Here is a 21726-nt window from a genome sequence, read left to right on the forward strand (position 1 = left end):
CCTTGAATGTTTGGTAACACTACCCTGTGAAGCCGTCTGGTCCTGGGCTTTTGTTTGCTGGAAGCTTTTTGATGACCACTTCAATTTCTTCCATAGTTATTTGTCTGTTGAGATTTTTAGATTTTTCCTGATTGAGTTTTGGAATGTTGTATTTTTCTTGGAATATGTCCATTTCCTCCAGGTTGTCTAGTTTGTTGGAGTAGAGTTGTCCGTAGTATTGTTTAACAATCATTTGTATTTCTGTGGGGTCTGTTGTTATTTCGCCTCTATCATTTCTGATTTTGTTTATTTGATTCCTCTCTCTTTGCTTATTGGTGAGCCTGGCTAGAGGCTCATCAATCTTGTTTATCCTTTCAAAGAACCAGCTCTTGGTTTCATTGATTTTCTGTATTGTTTTTTTGGTCTCTATGTCATTTATTTCTGCTCTAATCTTTATTATCTCCTTCCTTCTGCTCACTCTGGGCTTTTCTTGTTGCTCTCTTTCTAATTCTTTGAGATGTAGATTTAGATGATTTACTACCATTTTTTCTTGTTTTTTTAAGATAGGCCTGTAGAGCTATAAACTTCCCTCTCAGGACTGCTCTCATTGGGTCCCATAGGTTTTGGATTGTTGTGTTTTCATTGTCATTAGTTTCCAGGATGTTTTTAATTTCTTTTTTTTTTTTTTTTAGTATAATGCTTTTATTTTATTTTTTTAATAATTAAATCTTTATTGTTCAGATTATTACATTTGTTCCTCTTTTTTCCCCCCATAACTCCCCTCCTCCCAGTTCCCACCCCACTCTCCGCCCTCACTCCCCACCCACTGTCCTCATCCATAGGTGCATGATTTTTGTCCAGTCTCTTCCCACATCTCCCACACCCCTTTCCCCCCCAAGCATAGTCAGTCCATTCCCTTTCTATGTCCCTGATTCTATTATAATCACCAGTTCAATCTGTTCCTCAGATTATTTATTCACTTGATTCTTAGATTCACTTGTTGATAGATGCATATTTGTTGTTCATAATTTGTATCTTTACCTTTTTCTTCTTCTTCCTCTTCTTCAGTCTGCAGGCCAACGCTCTATCCACTGAGCCAAACCAGTTAGGGCTCTTCTTCCTCTTCTTAAAGGATACCTTTCAGCATTTCATATAATGTTGGTTTGGTGGTGATGAACTCCTTTAGCTTTTCCTTATCTGTGAAGCTCTTTATCTGACCTTCAATTCTGAATGATAGTTTTGCTGGATAAAGTACTCTTGGTTGTAGGTTCTTGGTATTCATCACTTTGAATATTTCTTGCCACTCCCTTCTGGCCTGCAAAGTTTGTGTTGAGAAATCAGCTGACAGTCGTATGGGTATTCCCTTGTAGGTAACTGAGTTTCTTTCTCTTGCTGCTTTTAAGATTCTCTCTTTGTCTTTTGCTCTTGGCATTTTAATTATGATGTGTCTTGGTGTGGTCCTCTTTGGATTCCTTTTGTTTGGGGTTCTCTGTGCTTCCTGGACTTGTAGATCTATTTCTTTCACCAAGTAGGGGAAGTTTTCTGCCATTATTTCTTCAAATAGGTTTTCAATATCTTGCTCTCTCTCATCTTCTGGCACCCCTATAATTCGGATGTTGGTACGCTTGTAGCTGTCCCAGAGGCTCCTTACACTATCTTCACACTTTTGGATTCTTTTTTCTTTTTTTTTTTTTTATCCCTCTCCCTTCTTCTCTGTAAAAAATCAATAAAATATATTTAAAAAAAATAAAATAAAATAAAAAAATAAGTATTTTGTGTTAATGACTTAAATACATAGGACTAATGAATATTTTTGGATAATGTTTTAGGCCTTGCTTATCCAAGAGTCAAGATGGAAGTTACCACACCTACTACAGTTGCCTGAGAATAATAATACCATTTTCCAGTACTACCACAGAAAAACCTGCAGTGTCTGCACCAAGGTTCCTAAAGACCCTGCTGTTTGCCTTGTTTGTGGCACTTTTGTATGCCTGAAAGGACTTTGCTGCAAGTAACAAAGTTACTGTGAATGTGTATTGGTAAGCATTAGTAAATAATAGCAATTTTATGAAAACTCAAAATTTCATATCACATGGATATGTGCTATATAGATACATATATATGGTCAAGCCAGCTCTAAAAGTTTAGGTTTTGAGTGAAATAAACAATATATGTAAAGATTTCGTTCTTTTTTGTTCTTGTTTGTTTTTGTTCTTTTTAACCCAGTAAAAGGGTAAAGCAAAGCAAAACAAAACAGCTGAGCCTTTGAGTAAAAACTTTCATAAGTACAATTTTCTTCCTCTTCCTACTCCCACCATCGGATTCTTTTTTCATTTTGCTTTCCCGGTTGGGTGTTTTTTGCTTCCTCGCATTTCAAATCTTTGACTTGATTCTTGCGCTCCTCTGGTCTGCTGTTGGGAGTCTGTATAATATTCTTTATTTCAGTCAGTGTATGCTTACTTTCTAGTTGGTCCTTTATCACACCATCGAGGGTCTCATCAAGTTTATCGACAGCCTCTAGAAGCCTCTTGAGAGACCTCAAAAGTGTGGTTTTGAATTCTATATCCAGTAGCCTGCTTTCCTCTGGTTCTGTCCTTTGTGGCCTGTTTCTTTGTCTTGGCATTTTTTTATGCTTCACTGTGTTGATAGAGTGGCTTTCTGTGTTAAGTGTCCCAATTACCTGAGGTAGACACTCTTGGTGCACCCCCTTGTGGTCTCTGTGAGCAGTCTTGTTGTAGTGAAGCCTTGATTGTTGTAGGTAATTACTACTTGACCTCCAGGCCAACTGGCTGTGAGAATCAGCTGTGTTTGCAGTGGGAGAACTTCTGTCCTCTAGGGAGGTGCTAATCTAGCCTTTGCCTGAGGCTATCCGGCAAATGGCTCTGTGCAGTGCTTGGGCGGGCCAGGTCCCACGGGATCAACAGGGCAGAGGAGGGAGCAGTTATGGCTGTTCTCAGTCTGTCCCCAGGGGCTCTGCCTCTCTTTCCCAGCAACCGCTGCAAACCTCGGAGGGACCAAAGCCAGACAGTCCCGCTTCTCCTGTTTGAGTCTGGGTCCCTAGAGACTCGCCCGGATCTGGAGCTCAGAGTCTGAGGCTCCCTCCGGATTGAAACAGACAACCACTCCCTCAGCCACCAGCCCACGCTGTGCGCACTCCGCACCTTAGTATTTTACTTCAGCACTGCGCCTCCTCTGATTCTCGGTTCCTCCTAGTTGTAGAACTTCCACTCAGCCAGCCTTCCTGTGGTTCTGGATGATGTCCGTTCCATCTTTTAATTGTATTTTTGAAGTGGTTGTTCGAGGCAGGAAACTCCAGCATTAACCTATGCCGCCATCTTGGTTTCTCCTTAATTTCTTCTTTGATGACATTGGTAACCCAATCAATATTTAATAACATGCTATTCATCTTCCAAGTGTTTGCTTATTTTGAGTTGTTTTTATTGTAGTTTATTTCTAATATTATGCCATCGTGGTCTGAGAAGATGCTTGGTATGATTTCAATCATCTTGAATTTGGGGAGACTTTTTTTGTGACCCAATATGTGGTCTATTTTTGAATATGTCCCATGAGCACTTGAGAAGAACGTATATTTCGTGGCTTTGGGGTGAAAAGTTCTGAAGATGTCAATTAACTCCATCTACTCTAGTGAGTGAGTCACTTAGGATTGCTGTTTCTTTGCCAATTTTTTGTCTAGAGGATTTATCCAGTGATGTCAGAGGTGTATTAGAGTCCCCTACTATGATTGTATTGATGTCGATCTCTCCCTTGATATCTTCCAGGAGTTTTTTTTTATGTATTTGGGTGCTCCTGAATTGGGTGCATATATGTTTATCAGGGTTATATCCTCTTGTTGTATTGATCCTTTTAGTATTATGAAGTGGCCTTCCTTATCTCTTGTTATGGCCTTCACTTTGAGGTCTATTTTGTCTGATATAAGTATTGCTACCCCAGCTTTTCTTTCATTTCCATTTGCCTGAAAGATATTTTTCCATCCTTCACTTTCAGTCTGTGTGAGTCCCTTCTAATGAGGTGGGTCTCTTGTAGACAACAAATGTATGGGTCAATTTTTTTTTTAATCCATTCAGCCTCTCAATGTCTTTTGGTTGGAGCATTTAGTCCATTTACGTTTAAAGTTATTATTGAAAGGTACTTGTTTGTAGCCATTTCTATTTTTTTGGCTGTTTTCTTTCTGAGCTTTTTATTTCTTCTTTTTACACCAATCCCTTTAGCATTTCTTGCATTGCTGGCTTTGTGGTGATAAACTCCCTTAGCCTTTTTTTTTGTCTGTGAAGCTTCATATTTCCCCTTCAGTTTTGAATGATAGCCTTGCTGGATAGAGTATTCTTGGATTCAGTCCTTTGCTTTGCATCACTTTGTAAATTTCTGTCCATTCTTTTCTTTCCTGATGTGTTTCTGTTGAGAAATCATTTGATAGTCTAATGGGAGATCCCTTTTATGTAACTTTCCATCTCTCTCTTGCAGCCTTTATGATTCTCTCTTTGTCCTGCACATTTGCCATGGTAATTATGATGTGTCTTTGTGTGGGTCTTTTCAGGTTCACCTTGTTTGGGACTCTCTGTGCTTGTGTGACTTTTTTCTTCCTCAGCTCAGGGAAGTTTTCTGATATTATTTCTTCAAATAGGTTTTCTAAGTCTTGTTCCTCTTTCTGTTGTTCTGGCACCCCTATATTCATATGTTGTTTTGTTTCATGTTGTCCCATAGCTCCCTTAGGCTCTCCTTCTGTCTTTTAATTTTTTTCTCCAATTGCAGTTCAGTTTAGGTGTGTTTTGTTTCCCTGTCTTCTAATTCGCTAATTCGGTCCTCCGCTTCTCCTAGTCTACTGTTGAAACTTTTAATGGTGTTTTTTATTGCAGCTATATCACTCTTCATTTCTTCTTGGTTCATACCTAAGTTATTCATTTTTTCGTCTGTTTCTTGCTTCTTGTATAAGTTGTTGATTTTTTCCTCCATCCGGTTTATGCATTCTAGGACCCTTAATCTGAACTCTTTTTCTGTCATGCTGCATGCTTCGGTTTCACTTAGCTGCTTTTCTGGTGAGTCCTCCTTTTCTTTCGTTTTGGGGTTTCTTTGTCTACCCATGTTTGATCTCACCAACATATCTAGATGTTGAGTCGTTCAGGGGCTGCTCCTTGGGTGGCAGTGGCTCCTCGGGCTGTGGTTGCTCCTCTGGCGGTTGTTGTAGCAGCCGCTCCTCAGTTGGCAGGAGCTTTTGTTGTGGGTGCTATTCACCACTGTGGTGGCTCCTCTGGCTGGTGCGGGGAGGCTTCACACACAGCTGCTGTTCCTCAGACAGAGGGTGTGCTGATCACGAGGCTGCTGTTCCTTGTATGGGGCGGGCTACACACGCAGCTGCTACTCCTTGAACTGGGGTGGACTGCTCATGTGGCTGCTGATCCTTTAATGGGGGTTGGCTGCACGCTGCTGTTGTTCCTCTGATGTGGTGGGCTGCTTGTGGGGCTATTGCTCCTAGGACCGGCTGCTGCTTGTCAGACAGGTGCAGGCTGTTGTGGCTCTGCTCCTCGGACTGGTGGGTGCTGCGTAGAGCTGTCACTCCTCGGATGTGGGTGGTCTGCTCGTGTGGTTGCTGCTCTGTGGACCGGGGTGGGCTGCCGCTGCTCCTCAAATGGGGTCCGGCCACTCGCAGAACTGCTGCTCCTCGGATGGGGGCGGGCTGCTCACACAGCTGCTGTTCCTCGGATTGGGCAGGCTGCTCGTGCGGCTCCTGCTGCTTGGGCAAGGGCAAGATGCTTGTGCAGCTGCTGCTCCTCGGACTAGTGCAGGGTGCGGGCTGTGCGCAGCTGCTACTCCTCGGATGGGGGCAGGCTGCGCAGGGCTGCCTCTCCTCAGACGTAGGAAGACTGCTTGTGCGGCTGCTGCTCCTCGGACAGGTCGGAGTGCTCATGTGGTTGCTGCTCTTCATACGGGGAAGTGGGCTGCACACACAGCTGCTGCTCCTTGGACAGGGGCGGGCCACATGATGCTGCTGCTCTTAGGCTCGAGGCATGCTGCTCACAGGGCTGATGCTCCCTGGATGAGAGCATGCTGATCATGTGTCTGTTGCTCACGTGGTTGAAAAAATAATGTGAACAGAAGTAGGAAATAAAAAAACAAACAAAAAAAAAGCAGAACAAAAAAAGAAGAAAGAAAAAAAGCAACAAACAAAAAGGAAACAAAGAAAAAAGCAAAAAAAAAAAAAGCTAACAAAGTAATAAAAAAATAAAATTGAAATGTCATCCCTTTGGCTGGCTTAAGATCCCAGTTTTCTGGAATGTCCATGATTCTGTTGTTGTTGCTGGGACTGAAAGGCCCTCTATAGGCCACACCCTGTTAACTCCCAGGGATTAATCAGATTATTTTAATCCTTCATCTGATTCAGGGTGGAATCCGGGTGTGGCTGTATTCCTTGCCTGGGGCCAGCTGAGTATACTTTGCCAATTCGGGGTGGGTGTTATTAGTTTCAGCTGCTCACTCCTTTGCTCTGGGACAAGACCTGGGACTAGTTTGCCTATTCTGCCGCCATCTTGTCTCTCCCCAGAAGGCAGTTCTAATGCAGCCTTCACCCTCTTTGTGAATTATACACTAAGACCTTTGTATTTTTTAGCACTCTACTTGCTATTTCTGTTGATATTTTAGTTTTCTCTCTCTCTCTTTAAAATCCCCACACATTAGACATTATTACTGTGGCTTTATCCAGTCATTGGTTTGTTAGATTTACCTAGTTGTGTGTCAGTAGTATCTTTGCTGATTATTTCATTGTGTACCGCACACTTTATGTATGGGATCATTTTTCTGTTGCCTGAGTTAACATCCTTTAGAACTTCCTTCAGTAAATATTTGTGTAAAGATATCTTGGTTTTAGTTTGTTTTAAAATGTCTATTTTACCTACTTCTTTTTTTAAAAAATATATTTCATTGATTTTCTCACAGAGAGGAAGGGAGAGAGACAGAGAGCCAGAAACATCAGTGAGAGAGAAACACCGATCAGCTGCCTCCTGCACACCCCCCACTGGGGATGTGTCCACAACCCAGGTACATGCCCTTGACCGGAATCGAACCCAGGACCCCCCAGTCCGCAGGCTGACGCTCCATCCACTGAGCCAAACCGGTTCCGGCTATTTTACCTACTTCTTAAACAATAATTGTTCTGTGACTGTAATTCTTGATTAACAGTCATTTGCTTAACACTTTGAGGTTTTTATTCCAGTGTCTTTTGCCTTCCATTGTAGCTGTTCAAAATCAGTTGTCATCCTAATGGCAGTACCTTGCTCCATAATCTTTCTGCTACTGTTAAAACCTGCCCTTAGATGTCCGTATTCTGTAGATTCACTTCAATGGGTCTAGTGCTGATTTCTCTCTGTTCCTCTTTCCTGCTTTGAATTTTTGGGATTTCTCCTTAGAAATCACATCTTTCAGCAATTATAGAAATTTCTTGGAAATTCTCTCTTTGAATATTACTTTTTGCATTCTCTCTATAATATCTTCTAGAATTCTGATTATATGTATATTCGGCCTCTTGGTATCTTCCATGTCACTTAATCTTTTCTTATTTATGCTTTATCATATTTTCTGTCAATTTAGCTTATTTTCAAACTTGATTTATCATTTTTAGTGGTTTATTGTTTGTTGCTCATATTTTAAGGACTATTTCATGAAGCATAAGAAACATACTTCATTTGCATTCTCCTTTTGATAACTGAAATGTCTGAGGTCTTTTTTTGTTTTTTGTTTTTTGTAAATATGGACTGCTTTACAAATTGTTGTGTCACCCTTGCGCAGAGGCCATGCTAATCTTCTCTGTATCATTCCAGTTTTAGTATATGTGCTGCCAAAGTGAGCACTGTCTGAGATCTTTATGGGACAGATACCTGGTTGAAGTTTCTGTTGGTGTTCACTTATGGTGTCTTGTTCACTGCTTATGAGGTTTTGACTTAGAACTTTATATATTTTGGAACTTTATCTGTGGGAAGTCTTTGGAGGTGTGAGAGGTTCAGATAACCATGTAACTCTTTATGACCACATCTCTTACCAAGATGCCCTTCTTTTGTGGTTTGAGCTCTCATATGGAGTCTGGTGACACTGTTTCTCCTCCCAGCCTGTAGCAGTAGCAATGACTTTCCATTTGTTGTTAATTTTTAGGTGCCCCAAACTTCCTTTTCGTTCACTTAGCTTTACTTTGCAAATGGTCTTGTTTTTAAAAAGTCTCTTCAAAAATCTCAACTGAGTATATCATATATTTTCTGTTGGGATCCTAAAGGATACAATCTATGTAAAGAAAACTTAATAAATGATAGCTATTATTATTATTGAGGAGACCACTTTCTTTTTATTTATTTATTTTTTGTTAATTCTAACCTGAGAATATTTTTTCATTGATTTTTAGAGAGAGTGGAAAGGAGGGGGAGAGAGAGAGAGATAGAGAGAGAGAGAGAGAGAAAGAAACATCGATATGAGAGCACCGATGTCTCACATAGATTGGTTGTCTCCTGCATGTGCCCTGATCAGAACCAGGGATTGAGCCTGCAACCAAGGCATGTTCCCTTGACCTGAATCAAGCCCAGGATCTTTCAGTCCACAGACCAATGTTCTATCCACTGAGCCAATCTGTTAAGGGTGAGGAGACCACTTTCTATTGAGGGAAACTTTCCAGTAATTCAGGCAAAAATAATTTTGATGCTTGGAGACACAATGTTTAAAAAAAATAAGCCCAGAGCACTGTGGAATGAGAAAGAAAGCTGCTGCCACTTCTATAATTTTCTCTTAGCCAGTGGAAGCCACAAACTCCCCTCAGGATATTGAAAGCCATAGGAAGCCATTTCAGGCCCATTCTCACCACCATCACCTTTCCCCACACCTCCCTCTCACTCACCTTGGAGGGCTATAAAGTGAGGGAGGTACACAGCTGCCACAGCTCCTGGTTCAGCCTTGATGTCAAAAAGAGGCCCCGCAACCATCCAGCTGTGCTGTGGGACAATCTGGTCCAGGAACTGGTCCCAAGCACAGAATTCAATCTCAATGGTCACAGGCCCTCTCACCACAAAATAGAGACCCACGTTAGGCCAGTGGTAGGAACCAGCCACAGGGAAGTGAACTCTGGGGATAGCAGAGAGAGATAGACATTGAATTAATTACTCCACACAAGCTCATTGACTACCCGACCCCATGTAGTGCACTGTGTATCTAGTAGGGTGCCTGCAAGCTCAGATGTGACAGCCAGAGGGATCTGGGGTTGAGTCTTGGCTCTTCTGCTCTCTTCTGTGGATCCTTAGCAAGTCATTGAACCTCCCTAATCTCAGTTTTATTATTTTTAAATAAAATTAACAATAGCACCATCTCATAGAGTTGTGAGTAATAAGTGAATTAATGTATGCTGAGGGCTTAATATCTGCCTGGGGGTGGTGAGCTGTTTCTATAATGGTAATGATAAAAAGAATAATAATATTATTAATAATAATGAAATAGGAAAATTTTCTTGTTTTTGAAGGGCATATTTTTGATAATAACAAAGCTGAATAATGGGTAAGTGGAAGTTCCTTAGACTCTTTTTTCAACTTTTTATAATAAAACCTCTGTTTCCATAATAAAAGCACCAATCTACATGGTGATACTATTGATAACCATTTGGAACTGAAAACAACACTTGCAGAGATATTACAGAGACTTCCCCCAGGTCTACATTGGTAAAGAGTAGGTTCCTGGGATGTCACCTTCTGTGTATGTAAGTTTGGAATAATATTCCATTGCATTGAGATCATGTCTGTGACAGTGAGTGGGAATGTGTTGTATACGAGATTAGAACTAAGATTATAGACATTTATTACTTAGGACTCAGAACCCTTGGAAGGCAGGCTACCATATGCATCTCATGGCCCTTGTTACAGGTATGGTACTTTGCACATAGCAGATGCTAATAAAACAGAAATGGGTAGATGGAATGAGATTTATGAGACATAACAAACAAATGCAACCAGTGGACTTTGTTTGGATCCTGATTAGAACAAACCACCTGCAAGGACACATTTTGGAGAATTGAGCATATTTGAATACAGACTAGGTATTAGATGATATGAAAATGACATTGTTAATGTTGTCAGATATAATGGCGTTGTGGTTATAGGAGAAAAAGTGTTTATTTATATTCTTCAAAATGCATCAGAAAAATTTATTGGTAAAATCACCTGATATCATGGATTTAAATTACTGTAACAACAAAAGAGGGGGGAAATGAATAGTTAGAACAAATTTGGTAAAATGATTGTTGAAGCTGAATAACGGGTAAGTGGAAGTTCCTTAGACTCTTTTTTCAACTTTTTATAATAAAACCTCTGTTTCCATAATAAAAGCACCAACCCAGTATCTCAGCCCTGTCTTTGCCTAGTGACTTGGCAGTGGGAGGGTACTCTATGCCATGAGTGGGGTGTTGAGTGTCTGTTGGGACCCAGTGTGGGGATGGCAGGGGTTGTGGGCCAGCCTGGCACAGTGGAGCCCCCTCACTTACCGGTACAGACCTCTGTCTTCATCCACCACCTCTGGAGTCACAGGCCCTGTGGGGCCCCAGAAGTCATCATCTGTCCCTATAGACTCCACTGGTATGTCCCCCAGGGGTTCAGGAGAAGACAGACAGAAGGGCTTCACTTGTGCTACTTGCTGGGAGCTCTCCTCTGGAACAGGCAGGGCAATGGTCAACATTAGGGTATCCTGTCTGCCTTCCCCAATCCCTAGCCTATACCAAGGAGGGGGTCTCCCCAAGGCTTGTCTGTCTGGACATTGGCAGGGAGTGTGTCTGTATCCTCTGTCCCTGCTCCTGGGGCTGCCTGCCTACTATCTGAAGAGGCCCAACACTGCTGCCCTCTGACCCCAAACCTACCCATCCCCCTCTTCCCACTGGCGCAGAGATATTGCTATTCCCAGCTCCAATGGCAAGGTAACTTGTGAAAGGAACATGGCTCAAAAAATGGATGGGCGGGGATGCAAAGAGCCTTGGGAGATTGGGCCATGGATCAGAGTCTGAGACGCTCCAGGGATATTCTGGGGAGGAACAGCCTCAGACCCTGAGGCTGGAGAGAGGAAAGCAGAGATCTTGCCAGTTCCCAGGGTCTAGGTGTGGAGGATCTCGCATGGAGCGAGTTCCTGTAGGTGGGCACTTTTCCATGTCCCACACCAGAGGCAGGAGCATGGTGGGGCTCACCTTCCACATTCTCCCTCTCCCATCCCAAGTCATGATGCTCCCAGCCTGGCCCCTCAAAGTACCTGGTTCAGGTTCCTGCCATTGGAGTGGAGTTGTTTCATCATCCATCTCATCATCCATCTGTTCTTCCCCTGGGTCTTCCTTAGTCATCGTCAGATTTGGTTTCCTACACACAGAGTTGTTCATCCTCCCGAGATCTTGAGGAAGTTGGGATTATCTACATGACATCCTCACTTAACTTCAACCATCTGAATTTGAACTCATGGCCTTCATCTGAGATTCTCCCATAGCCCCTGTCTTCATGATGGCCCCCATTCACCTTGCCATCCATGTCGAAACTGGGATGTAGTCCTGGCTCCTTCTGAGAGCTAATTGACCACATTGACACTATCTTTAGAATAGCTTTTTTTCTAGTTCCCTCTCTCCATCTCCACAGTCTCCACCCCAGGTCCAGGCCCTGGCATCGGTGGCTGGAACCACTGCATCCTCCCCCTAAAGGTCCCCTCTTCTCTTGTCCCTCTCTGGGCCATTTCTACACAACAGTTGATCTTCAATAGGAACCTGACTGAACACTTTGCTGCTGAAGCCCTGAAATCTATTGCTTTTGGGGTAAAATTTAAAGTTCTTAACATGGCCCAAAGTCCAACTTGTGCCCTTGTTCCTCTAACTCCATCCATTCTTTGTCTCCAATCCCACCTTTGCCACTCTCCTTGCTCACTCACCTCTAGTCCAATGCTTCTCAAAGCCCAAACCAGGAGGTCTGGTTAAAACATAGATTCCTGGGCTAATCTCAGAGATTCTGATTCAGCAGGTCTGGAGTGTAGCCTGACATTTACATTCATAATGAGCTCTCAGGTGATACTGATGCTGACACTGCTGGTCCGTGGTCCACGCTTTGAGTAGCAGTGTTTTTGGTCCCTGGCCTCCTTCCATTCCTCAAAGGAGCTGAGATCAGATCTCTAACTCTTCCAGGAATCTACCCCTGCTTGGCCCAGCTAAGCCCTCCCATGTTTCCTAACTTAGCTCAGGTCCTTTGGACAGAGTCTAATAGGCCCGTCAGTGCATTCATTCTGATCCCACACACAAGGACACAGGTTGGGGTGGGGTAACCTGGTCCTGTGTCCCCGCTGAGTTAATTTCTGGGAGTTGGGCTCGTGTTCATGGTTTGTTCCTAATACACTGTGTGTTTGAGGGGAATGCTTGTTCCCTGAGGAATGGCTCCTCCTAAGCCTGGGAATCCTTTCCTGCCATGTCAGATGAGGCAGAGCAGTTACAACCAGAACATAAGTGCACTTTTCTGTCACAGGCCAGAATACACCAACATGAAAGGCCACGGGGCTGCAGCAGATGCCCAGGAGGAAGAACGGATTCTCCCGTCCCCAAGGCTTCTCCTCAGCTGGGCTGTGTATATGGGTGTTTATATGTATAAGGGTGAGGAGCACCCCTCCCCCTCTGCCTCCCCAAAGCGCTCTCTTCTCTTTGTTTCCCCCTTATGGTCTTTGCTTTCCATGTTCCAAATCTCACCCACTCTCTCATTCACTTTTCTTCATTTATTCTCTCCTTACTCATCTCATGGAAGGGTTTAAGCAGAGGATACCTTTGTTTGCAGTAAACAAACAAGCAAACCAACAAACCACGCAAACAGCCTCACTCTGACTGCTGTGGTTTCTTGGCTTCTTCCTGGTTCTGTCTGTCTCTGCCTCCAACCTTGCCCCACCCCACTTCTGGCCCATGTCTCTGGCCCAGCCTCTAGGAGTCAGTCCTAGGCCTGGGTCAGCTCAAGGGAGTTCTGTGTCTTCCCTCTTACCCACTGTTGATGATCAGCTGAGGCTTCTCCTGCTTCAGAAGCCTCAGCATCTCTGTCACCTCCTCACTCAGCTGAGTCTGGTCCAGCCTGAAAACACAAAGGAAGCCTAATTATCCTGGATCCCCAAACAATCTCAAGGGCCTCTGGGCCCACAATCATGGAACCTTTCACATACCACAGGAACCTGTTGTAGGTTGGGTTCTCTGAAGTCAGGTTTTGAATTGGAAAGAAGAGTTAGGAGGTTTATTAGGGAGTGTTGTTGTGTTAACACCAGACCAAAGGAAGGGAGGAAGCTGGACTGAGCGGAAGAATAAGTTGTGCTGTGATGCAGTTGCAAGGGGTACAGCTGACTCTGTGAGACTTCTGATGTGGGGATGACACTCCAGAGCTGCCCATACTGGGAGGAGGGTCCTTATACCACTACCCCAGTCACTGGATGCAGGCCACCCAGGGAGGGGAGGTGACCCTGTGTGAGATGGCCCTAGTTGGCAGAGGCCATCCTTGTAGCTGGCACCACTCCCAGGGGTGGGGGCTGGGTCTTCTTTCTGGAAAGGGAAAAGGGCAGCACTTACGGCATCCAATAGAGAATAGCCAGTGTCCATGGCCTCAAATGACCACATAGGAGTAGAATTTAAAGTTCTTAACATGGCCTAGAGGTTTCCTAGAATGAAAGAGCCTGTTTCCATTCTCACACATCCTGTGCTCTGGGGTTTCTGTTGGATTTGGGATGGCTGCTGCCTTCTCTTGGCCTCCATGTCCTCACCTCCAACAGGGTGGGACCTGCTCCACCTATTGTGAGCCATGGACAGGTAGGTGTGAAGACCCTGCACCTGTCAGGGCACATATCTTCCTCATTCCTTCTGTCAGAGCTGTTCTCCCCTGGGGAGGGGATGGACCATGATGCAGAGGTTGTCCCTCTCATCCCAGTCCCAGGGCCCTAGGAAGGAAGGAGGCAGAAACCTTCTAGGGTTAGGCAACCTGCTCTGAGGCAACCAAGAGGTGAGAAGTAATGGGTGAGCAGGGCATGGATGCAGACCTACTGCAAAGTCTCAGCTCTGGAGAGGCCCTTCAGCATATAGGACAGTGATGGCGAACCTTTTGAGCTCTGCGTGTCAGCATTTTGAAAAACTCTAACTTAACTCTGGTGCCGTGTCACATATAGAACTTTTTTTGATATTTGCAACCATAGTAAAACAAAGATTTATATTTTTGATATTTATTTTATATATTTAAATGCCATTTAACAAAGAAAAATCAACCAAAAAAAATGAGTTCGCGTGTCACCTCTGACACTCATGTCATAGGTTTGCCATCACTGATATAGGAGATGGTGACAGCCACACATGCTCAGAGGGGAGGGGGCTGGGGTGTGAAGGTGCCCACCACATGGCATGGGGTGACCTTGGTTGTGAAGGGTCAGAGTGGGCTCTTGGAGGACCCACATGTAGAGTATTCACCTCCTGGTGGTTTAGGCTTGAGAAAGGATGACTCTCAGAGGAAAGGCTGAGAGCCGGCTGGAGCCTTGGCCAAGACTGAGGGGTCAGGACATGGATGTTTGGAGCCCTGTCAGCTCTGTGAGTGCGAGACAGGCCGCAACCAGGAGCTGCAGGGAAATGTTCAGTCAGAAACTGGCTGTGGACTAGTTTTCAGGCTCGGAGGGTGACAGGAAGTGGCCGGGAGACAGTATGGGAAATGCAGGCTGGGGGTCACTGCACCCCAACCACACAGCTCTCCAGTGCTCTGAGCCTGTTTCTGTCCTGGGGTCTCCCCCACGCTATTCTCAGCCTGGACTGCTCTCCTTGACTGGGCCTGGTCAACCCCTCTTTCTGCTTCAGGTCTCGGCCTGATGTTACTTCCCCAGAGAGGCCCTCCCTGCCCCTGAGTCTAATTCCATCCTCCCTCCATGTCACACTCTCATAACAAAGTGCACTTTCCCTTCATAAACTGCATGGAGCTCAGAGATACACACTGTGTGTTAACGTCATCAGCATCTGTGTTGGTCTCGCTGGTGTGCAAGCTTAAGGGGGGGCAGGGCCCATGTCTGTTGCTCACTATTGTCCCCTCAGTGCCTGGCCCAGTGCTTGACACATTAGAGGCCTGAAATGAATGAATGAGGTAATGATTGAAGAAAGGAAGCACTGCCCTGGATGTAGAAATGAACTTGGGAGAGAGTCCCCTAGAACTGTGGTCGGCAAACCGCGGCTTGCGAGCCACATGTGGCTCTTTGGCCCCTTCAGTGTGGCCACAAAGTTTCAATCGCACTGTACGTGTGCAGCAGCACATGGTATTTTGTGGAAGAGCCACACTTAAGGGCCACAGTTTGTCAACCACTGCCCTAGAACATGTGGCCTCACCAATGTTTATCATTTGAACCTCACAACTCTGTTCCCAGACCTCTTTTAGATTTTCTTGCATTTTATTTCACCACAGTCTATGAGGTGGATTTGATGGTTCCATTTCACAGATAAGAAAACCGAGCCTCAAATGAAGACCTGCCCAGTTTTCATGTCCTAAGGAAGTGGTGAAGCTGGTAGTGAACCCAGACTGCATTTTTTCTGTCCCTTTACTTGCCCTGTCCAATTCAGGGCTCCTACATCCCTCCCTTTCCAATCCTCTCCCTCCCTTTCCCTGCCCTCTGCCCAGAAATGACCCCAGGGCCTTACCACAGGTTCCTGAGTTGGCACGCAGGCTGCCTGAGCCCTTCACAGAGCAGCCTCACACCGAGGTCGCCCAGGTCGTTCTGCTGTAGGTCCAGCTCTGTCAGGCTGGGACTGGTACCGAGCATGGAGGCCAGTTCCTGGCAGCAGCCAGATGTGAGTCCACATCTCACCAGCCTGTGGGAGAGATTTGCATGGGTCCACAGTCGTCCTGAGGGCCTTCTCTTCAGGGTAACTAAGGTTTGGTTTCCCTCTCTAGCACCTGTGGCCTTTTGGGCTCCTTGGTGACATTAAAGGAAGATAAACATGTGTCTGGCTTGCAGTAACCTGGGAGATTTTAATTTTCTCCTGCAGCCAAGGAGCCACTTAGAATGCAGGAACCCTCCTTTTTCTCAGTCCTGTGTGATTCTCACCAATTATGCACTCTCCACATCAACTTTGCATGATTAATTTACCCAACATTCCACTTGTGCACTGGGTCTAACTGCTAACTATATGGGATTTGCCAAAAACTCAGTTTGCTGACACGGGATGCTCTGTGAGCTTCAACAAGGGGGACCTATCTGCTCCCAAACCCATAGCCCCATCCTGTCTAGCTCTCACCTTCTCTCTGCTACAAGATATTAGGGCAGCTCCCTCTCCTCTGTGCCTCCACCCCCAAAAGTAGTGTCAAAGAGGAGCAATTACAGCAGCTGCTGCAGCTTGCAGTTGGCTTGTCTCAGCTCCTGGAAAAGGCACTGGACTCCGGTGTCCAGGAGCTGGTTGAAGCTCAGGTCCAGCTCTGTCAGGTTCCAGCTGTTGCTCAGCACACGGGCAAGGGCCCTGCAGCCTTTTGTTGTGAGGCCGCAGTTGGCCAATCTGTGGGAGACAAACACTGATAGCCTTGAGTTTCCTCACCTGTTGATTCCACAGACACCCGAGAGCACCCACTGAACACCTCTTCTGGGTCAGGCAGGTACTTGGGGGTTGACATAGAAAAAAAGATTAGTAGATCAGTTTTCACATCTTTTTGGATCAAAAACCTTTCATGTTTCCATGTCATGCGAGTTAAATTCAAGTTCCTCATCTTTGACTATGGGGCCCTGGAGACCTGGCTCCTTGTCATTTCTGTTCTCATCTTGTACACCTTTCATCTGCATCCTCGCTGACCTACTTGCTGGTCCTTAAATACTCCAGGCACAGTCCCATCTCAGGGCCTTGGCACTTGCTGTTTCTTCTGCCAGTTACAGTCTTCTTACCTGATATCTCATGGCTTGTTCTCTCATGTGCCTCAGGTATTTGCTCAAAAGTATCCCTCATGAAATTTTGCCTCTCTACCCTCCCTGTTTAAAATTGCAGCCCCAGGCTCCATTCCTTTCTGCTTTAGTTTTCTCTATAACCCAAATCCCATACAATATATTTTAATCATTTACTTGCTTTTGATTTTTTCTCTCCAGGATATATGCTCCATGAGGAATGAGTTTTCATATCTAGTTGCATCCCAGTGCCTAGGGCAGTGTCTCACACATAGTAGGAACTTAATAAATATGTGGTTGATGAGTGAATGAAATAGAGTGAAGAGGGGCATGTTGGATGCAGCTGAAGGCAGAGGAATGAGGGGTTAATTTTGACCAGGGAAGGAAGAGCAGACATATGAGGGGTGCCTTGAATGGTGAGTAGGAGTTCACCTAGATGGGGGTGGAAGAGGGGCTTTCCTGGATGGCAGAGTGGTTGTGAGCTTATAGCATGTGTTTAGTTTAGTGACATTTGCAGAAAGGCTACATGAGGGGAGATGAAGTTTGAGGGTTAAGATAGAAAATACGTATCATGATAGTGGTAGGTCTTGAATGTGCTTGTTAGACATTTGGATCTTGTTCAAGTGGCAGTGAAATTTCTTGAGGAGGGTAGTGATGTGTTCTTTGCATTGCTTGGAAAGATCCCTGACAGTGAGTGGAGGATGGCTGGATAAGGTGAAGCAGAAAGCAGGTGGTCCAGCACCGAGGTCAGAGCAGTGCCTGTGGGAGATATTTTTGTGGACCCAACAGCACACTCAGTGTCTCTTTAGATGTGGGGGCCAGGGAGGCTTCTAGATTAAATACAGAATTGGTACTGCTGCCACTTACTGAGACAATGTGTGAGAGGAGGCAGTGTCAGCCTCATGGATATACAACCAGTGCAGTTGTTTGGGTTTATTGCTCTGTACTTGCCATCTTGGGTTACTTAATAATTTTACCCTTGTATTTGTGTTTCCTTTTAAATTAAATCTTTATTGTTCATATTATTACAGTTGTTCCTCTTTTTTCCCCATAGCTCCCCTCCACCCAGTTCCCACCCCACCCTCTGCCCTTACCCTCCCCCCACACTGTCCTCATCCATAGGTGTACAATTTCTGTCCAGTCTCTTCCCACACCCCCACACCCCTTTCTCCTTGAGAATTGTCAGTCCACTCCCTTTCTATGCCCCTGATTCTATTATATCCACCAGTTTATTCTGTTCATCAGATTTTTTATTCACTTGATTTTTAGATTCACTTGTTGATAGATGTGTATTTGTTGTTCATAATTTGTATCTTTACCTTTTTCTTCTTCTTCCTCTTCTTAAAGAATACCCCCCAGCATTTCATATACTACTGGTTTGGTGGTGATAAGCTCCTTTAGCTTTTTCTTATCTGTGAAGCTCTTTATCTGACCTTCAATTCTGAATGATAGCTTTGATGGGTAAAGTAATTTTAGTTGTAGGTTCTTGGTATTCATCACTTTGAATATTTCTTGCCACTCCCTTCTGGCCTGCATAGTTTCTGTTGAGAAATCAGCTGACAATCATATGGGTACTCCCTTGTAGGTAACTAACTATTTTTCTCTTGCTGCTTTTTTTTTTTTTTAAATATTTTATTGATTTTTTACAGAGAAGAAAGGAGAGGGATAGAGAGTTAGAAACATCAATCAGCTGCCTCCTGCACATCCCCTACTGGGGATGTGCCTGCAACCAAGGTACATGCTCTTGACCGGAATCAAACCTGGGACCCTTGTGTCCGCAGGCCGACGCTCTATCTACTGAGACAAACTGGTTCAGCTCTCTTGTTGCTTTTAAGATTCTCTCTTTGTCTTTTGCTCTTGGCATTTTAATTATGATGTGTCTTGGTGTGGTCCTCTTTGGATTCCTTTTGTTTGGGGTTCTCTGCACTTCCTGGACTTGTAAGTCTATTTTTTTCACCAGGTAGGGGAAGTTTTCTGTCATTATTTCTTCAAATAGGTTTTCAGTATTTGCTGTCTCTCTTCTTCTGGCACCCCCATAATTCGGATGTTGGTATGCTTGAAGTTGTCCCAGAGGCTCCTTAAACTATCTTCATATTTTTGGATTCTTGTTTCTTTTTGTTTTTTGGTTGGGTGTTTTTTGCTTCTTCGTATTTCAAATCTTTGACTTGATTCTTGTGATCCTCTAGTCTGCTGTTGGATCTCTGTATAATATTTTTTATTTCAGTCAGTGTATGCTTAATTTCTAGTTGGTCCTTTTTCATAACCTCAAGGGTCTCACTAGATTTCTTGAGGGTCTCACTATATTTATCTGCAGTTTCTAGAAAATTCTTGAAAAACCTTATAACCATGGTTTTGAACTCTATATCCAGTAGTTTTCTTTCCTCCATTTCTGTCATTTGTGACCTGTTTCTTTGTCTCCACATTTTTTATGCTTCCCTGTATTGATAGAGTGGCTTTCCGAGCTAGGTATCCTATAGGGCCCAGTAGCTCAGCCTCCCCAATTACCTGAGTTGGACACTCTTGGTACACCCCTTTGTGGGCTTTGTGCACAGTCTTGTTGTAGTTAAGCCTTGATTGTTGTTGGTATCACTGGGAGGAATTGACCTCCAGGCCAATTGGCTGTGAGAATCAGCTGTGTCTGCAGTGGGAGAACTTCTGTGCTGGAGACACCCTTCTGGGGCAAGACATGCTTCAGTGGGGCTTTGGTGCTCACTGAGTCTGCCCCCTGAGTGTGTCCCTTATGGATCTGAGGAGTTGTAATCTGGATGGTCCCACTCTGACCACTGGGTACACTGGCTCTTGGATCTCAAAGGAGGTGCTAATTTAGCCTCTGCCTGAGGCTACCCAGCAAGAGTTAAGGAGAGATCTGCAGTTTCCTCTTCTTTGTTTGGGGTTTGGAGGTGCCCAGATGAGGCCCAGCTGTGAAGCAATGCAAGCTGCTGTGGGGCCTTGGGCCTACTTTTGGATGTTCTGGGTCTCTCTGACCCAGCTGCAGTTTGTTAGGTAATTTTAGATTGCAAAGGGCCAGGCCATTCATATGCAAAAGCCTCTATGCACAGCTTGGGTGGGGCGAGGTCTCAGGGAATCAACAGGGCAGAGCAAACAGCTATGGCTGATCCTCAGCTCTGACCTAAGAGGCCCTGGGTCTCAGTGTCTTGCGTTAATCACTGCAAGCACCTCTGAGAGAAAGCCGCCCTCAAGTTCCACCTGATGCCAGAGATGCCAGACAGTCCAGTTTCTCCCTGTATGAGTCTGGGTCCCCAGAGACTCATCTTGAACTGGAGTTCAGAGCAGTTGGGAGCTTGTATCTACCTCCTGATTGCAAAAGACAACCGTGTGCTCAGTTGCCAGCCCTTTCCATGTGCGCCTCCGTACCTCTGCACTTTACTTCCGCACCTCCTCTAAGTCTCAGTGTGCTTTTTTCTTTCTTTCTAGTTGTAGAATTTCCACTCAACCAGCCTTCCTGTGGTTCTGGATAATGTCCGTTTTGTCTTTTAGTTGTAGTTTTGAAGTGGTTGTACGAGGCAGCAATTTCAGGTGTTTACCTATGCCACCATCTTGGTTTCTCCAGTCATTATCTGTATTTGTGTTTTGTAAGGGAAGTCTGATGAGCCAATGGTGCTTTGTCTTTTATATGTCCTTGCCCACCTCCCTTAATCTGTGTGAAGAATTCTTGTCCACCCACTCTTCTGTTCCATGATGCTGTGGGGCCTACAATACCCTTCCCTGGCAGGCATGGTGAGGATCAGGGCTGACATTTAGAATAGGACTTGGTGGTAACAGCATGACATGTTTGGTGATTTGTTAGGGGCAAATCTCCCACCCACTATGATTCATATACCTAGCACTTCATGGAAATATCCTGCGAAGGGATGGGTCTCCCACCTGCTTTGGGGTTGGATGGTGGTCTTTGGTGATCTTCCCCTACTTTGGTTTCGGGTAATAGGCCCATGGGTGGAGAAGTCTGGCTTGATTGACTTTTCCACCCACTCCAGGGCACAGTGATGTGTCTGGCTGCTAGTGGGAGGAGAAACCTGGCATCTATTGGGCTGTAGTCACACTGACTCTGGGTAACGCTCCCAGGCACCAGAGGGGGTCTGCATGCACCTGCAGTATGTGAAAGGAGTGAAACATTAAACAGCAAATAAAGAATGAGAGATTGGGTGATGGAGAAAAAAGCTTTGTATCTAAATGCCTTTAACAGCACTTTTTCTCTGATGTTTGAGCAAGAGCACTACATTTTCATTTTGTACTGGACCCTACAAATTATCTGGTCCTGAGAGGAGGAACAGGTTTTCTTTGGATAGGAAGGAAAGTCTAGTTTAGAATGTGTGGAGCTTGAGGAGCCTATGGGACATCCCAGTGGAGGACATTGGGTTTGGGACCTGAGCTAAAGATGGAAGCTTGGCAGGTACCCGCTGGAAGGGGCCTGGGATGTGATTGTGGGAAGGGCTCTGAATGAGGTGGCGAACACTAAAATTGGGACCTGGTTACATTCCTCCTGGTTGGATGTCACACAGATATTATGCCAAATCTTGCCTCTGCCAGTTATTAGTTGAAGACTGTTGGTAGGTTTCTTAATATTCAAGTTTATTGATTTGTAACACAAATTCTCCATGCCTATTGCACCTGGTGGTTGCCAAGATCAAAGGACATAATATATCCCTGTGCTTAGAATAGTGCTCAAAGGATACTGCTGCCATGGGACCTGAGCCCCTTAATTTTCTTCTATGTCTCAGTCCTGTTTCCACACAGCCTCGCATCTCAGTTTTCATGCGGCACTTCTCTTGTCCTTCTGTCCCAGAGGGGCCAAGGCTCCTTCCTCCTGTGTCTTTGATTCCA

General features: G+C 44.8%; 1 protein-coding gene and 1 non-coding gene across 6 annotated transcripts in view; both read right to left on the reverse strand.

The window, feature by feature from the left end:
• The window catches only part of LOC138993652 (NACHT, LRR and PYD domains-containing protein 1-like), a 49560-nt gene that overhangs the window by 15336 nt on the left and 12498 nt on the right, over positions 1-21726 (reverse strand). For all 5 annotated transcript variants that reach the window (XM_070392901.1, XM_070392897.1, XM_070392900.1 and 2 more), the window contains exons 5-10: positions 16337-16507; positions 15656-15826; positions 12993-13079; positions 11248-11351; positions 10496-10658; positions 8867-9090 (exon numbers count right to left, since the gene is read on the reverse strand). In XM_070392901.1, coding sequence (XP_070249002.1) covers positions 8867-9090; positions 10496-10658; positions 11248-11351; positions 12993-13079; positions 15656-15826; positions 16337-16507 — 920 coding nt within the window. The remainder of the gene's footprint in view (positions 1-8866; positions 9091-10495; positions 10659-11247; positions 11352-12992; positions 13080-15655; positions 15827-16336; positions 16508-21726) is intronic.
• On the reverse strand, positions 7732-7838 carry LOC138995185 (U6 spliceosomal RNA). The gene has a single exon (XR_011468521.1). It is a non-coding gene; the product is annotated as a U6 spliceosomal RNA (small nuclear RNA).

Source organism: Myotis yumanensis, unplaced genomic scaffold (assembly GCF_028538775.1).
Source record: "Myotis yumanensis isolate MYYU_CA2020_CCGP unplaced genomic scaffold, mMyoYum1.0.hap1 SCAF_16, whole genome shotgun sequence".
NCBI lineage: Eukaryota > Metazoa > Chordata > Mammalia > Chiroptera > Vespertilionidae > Myotis > Myotis yumanensis.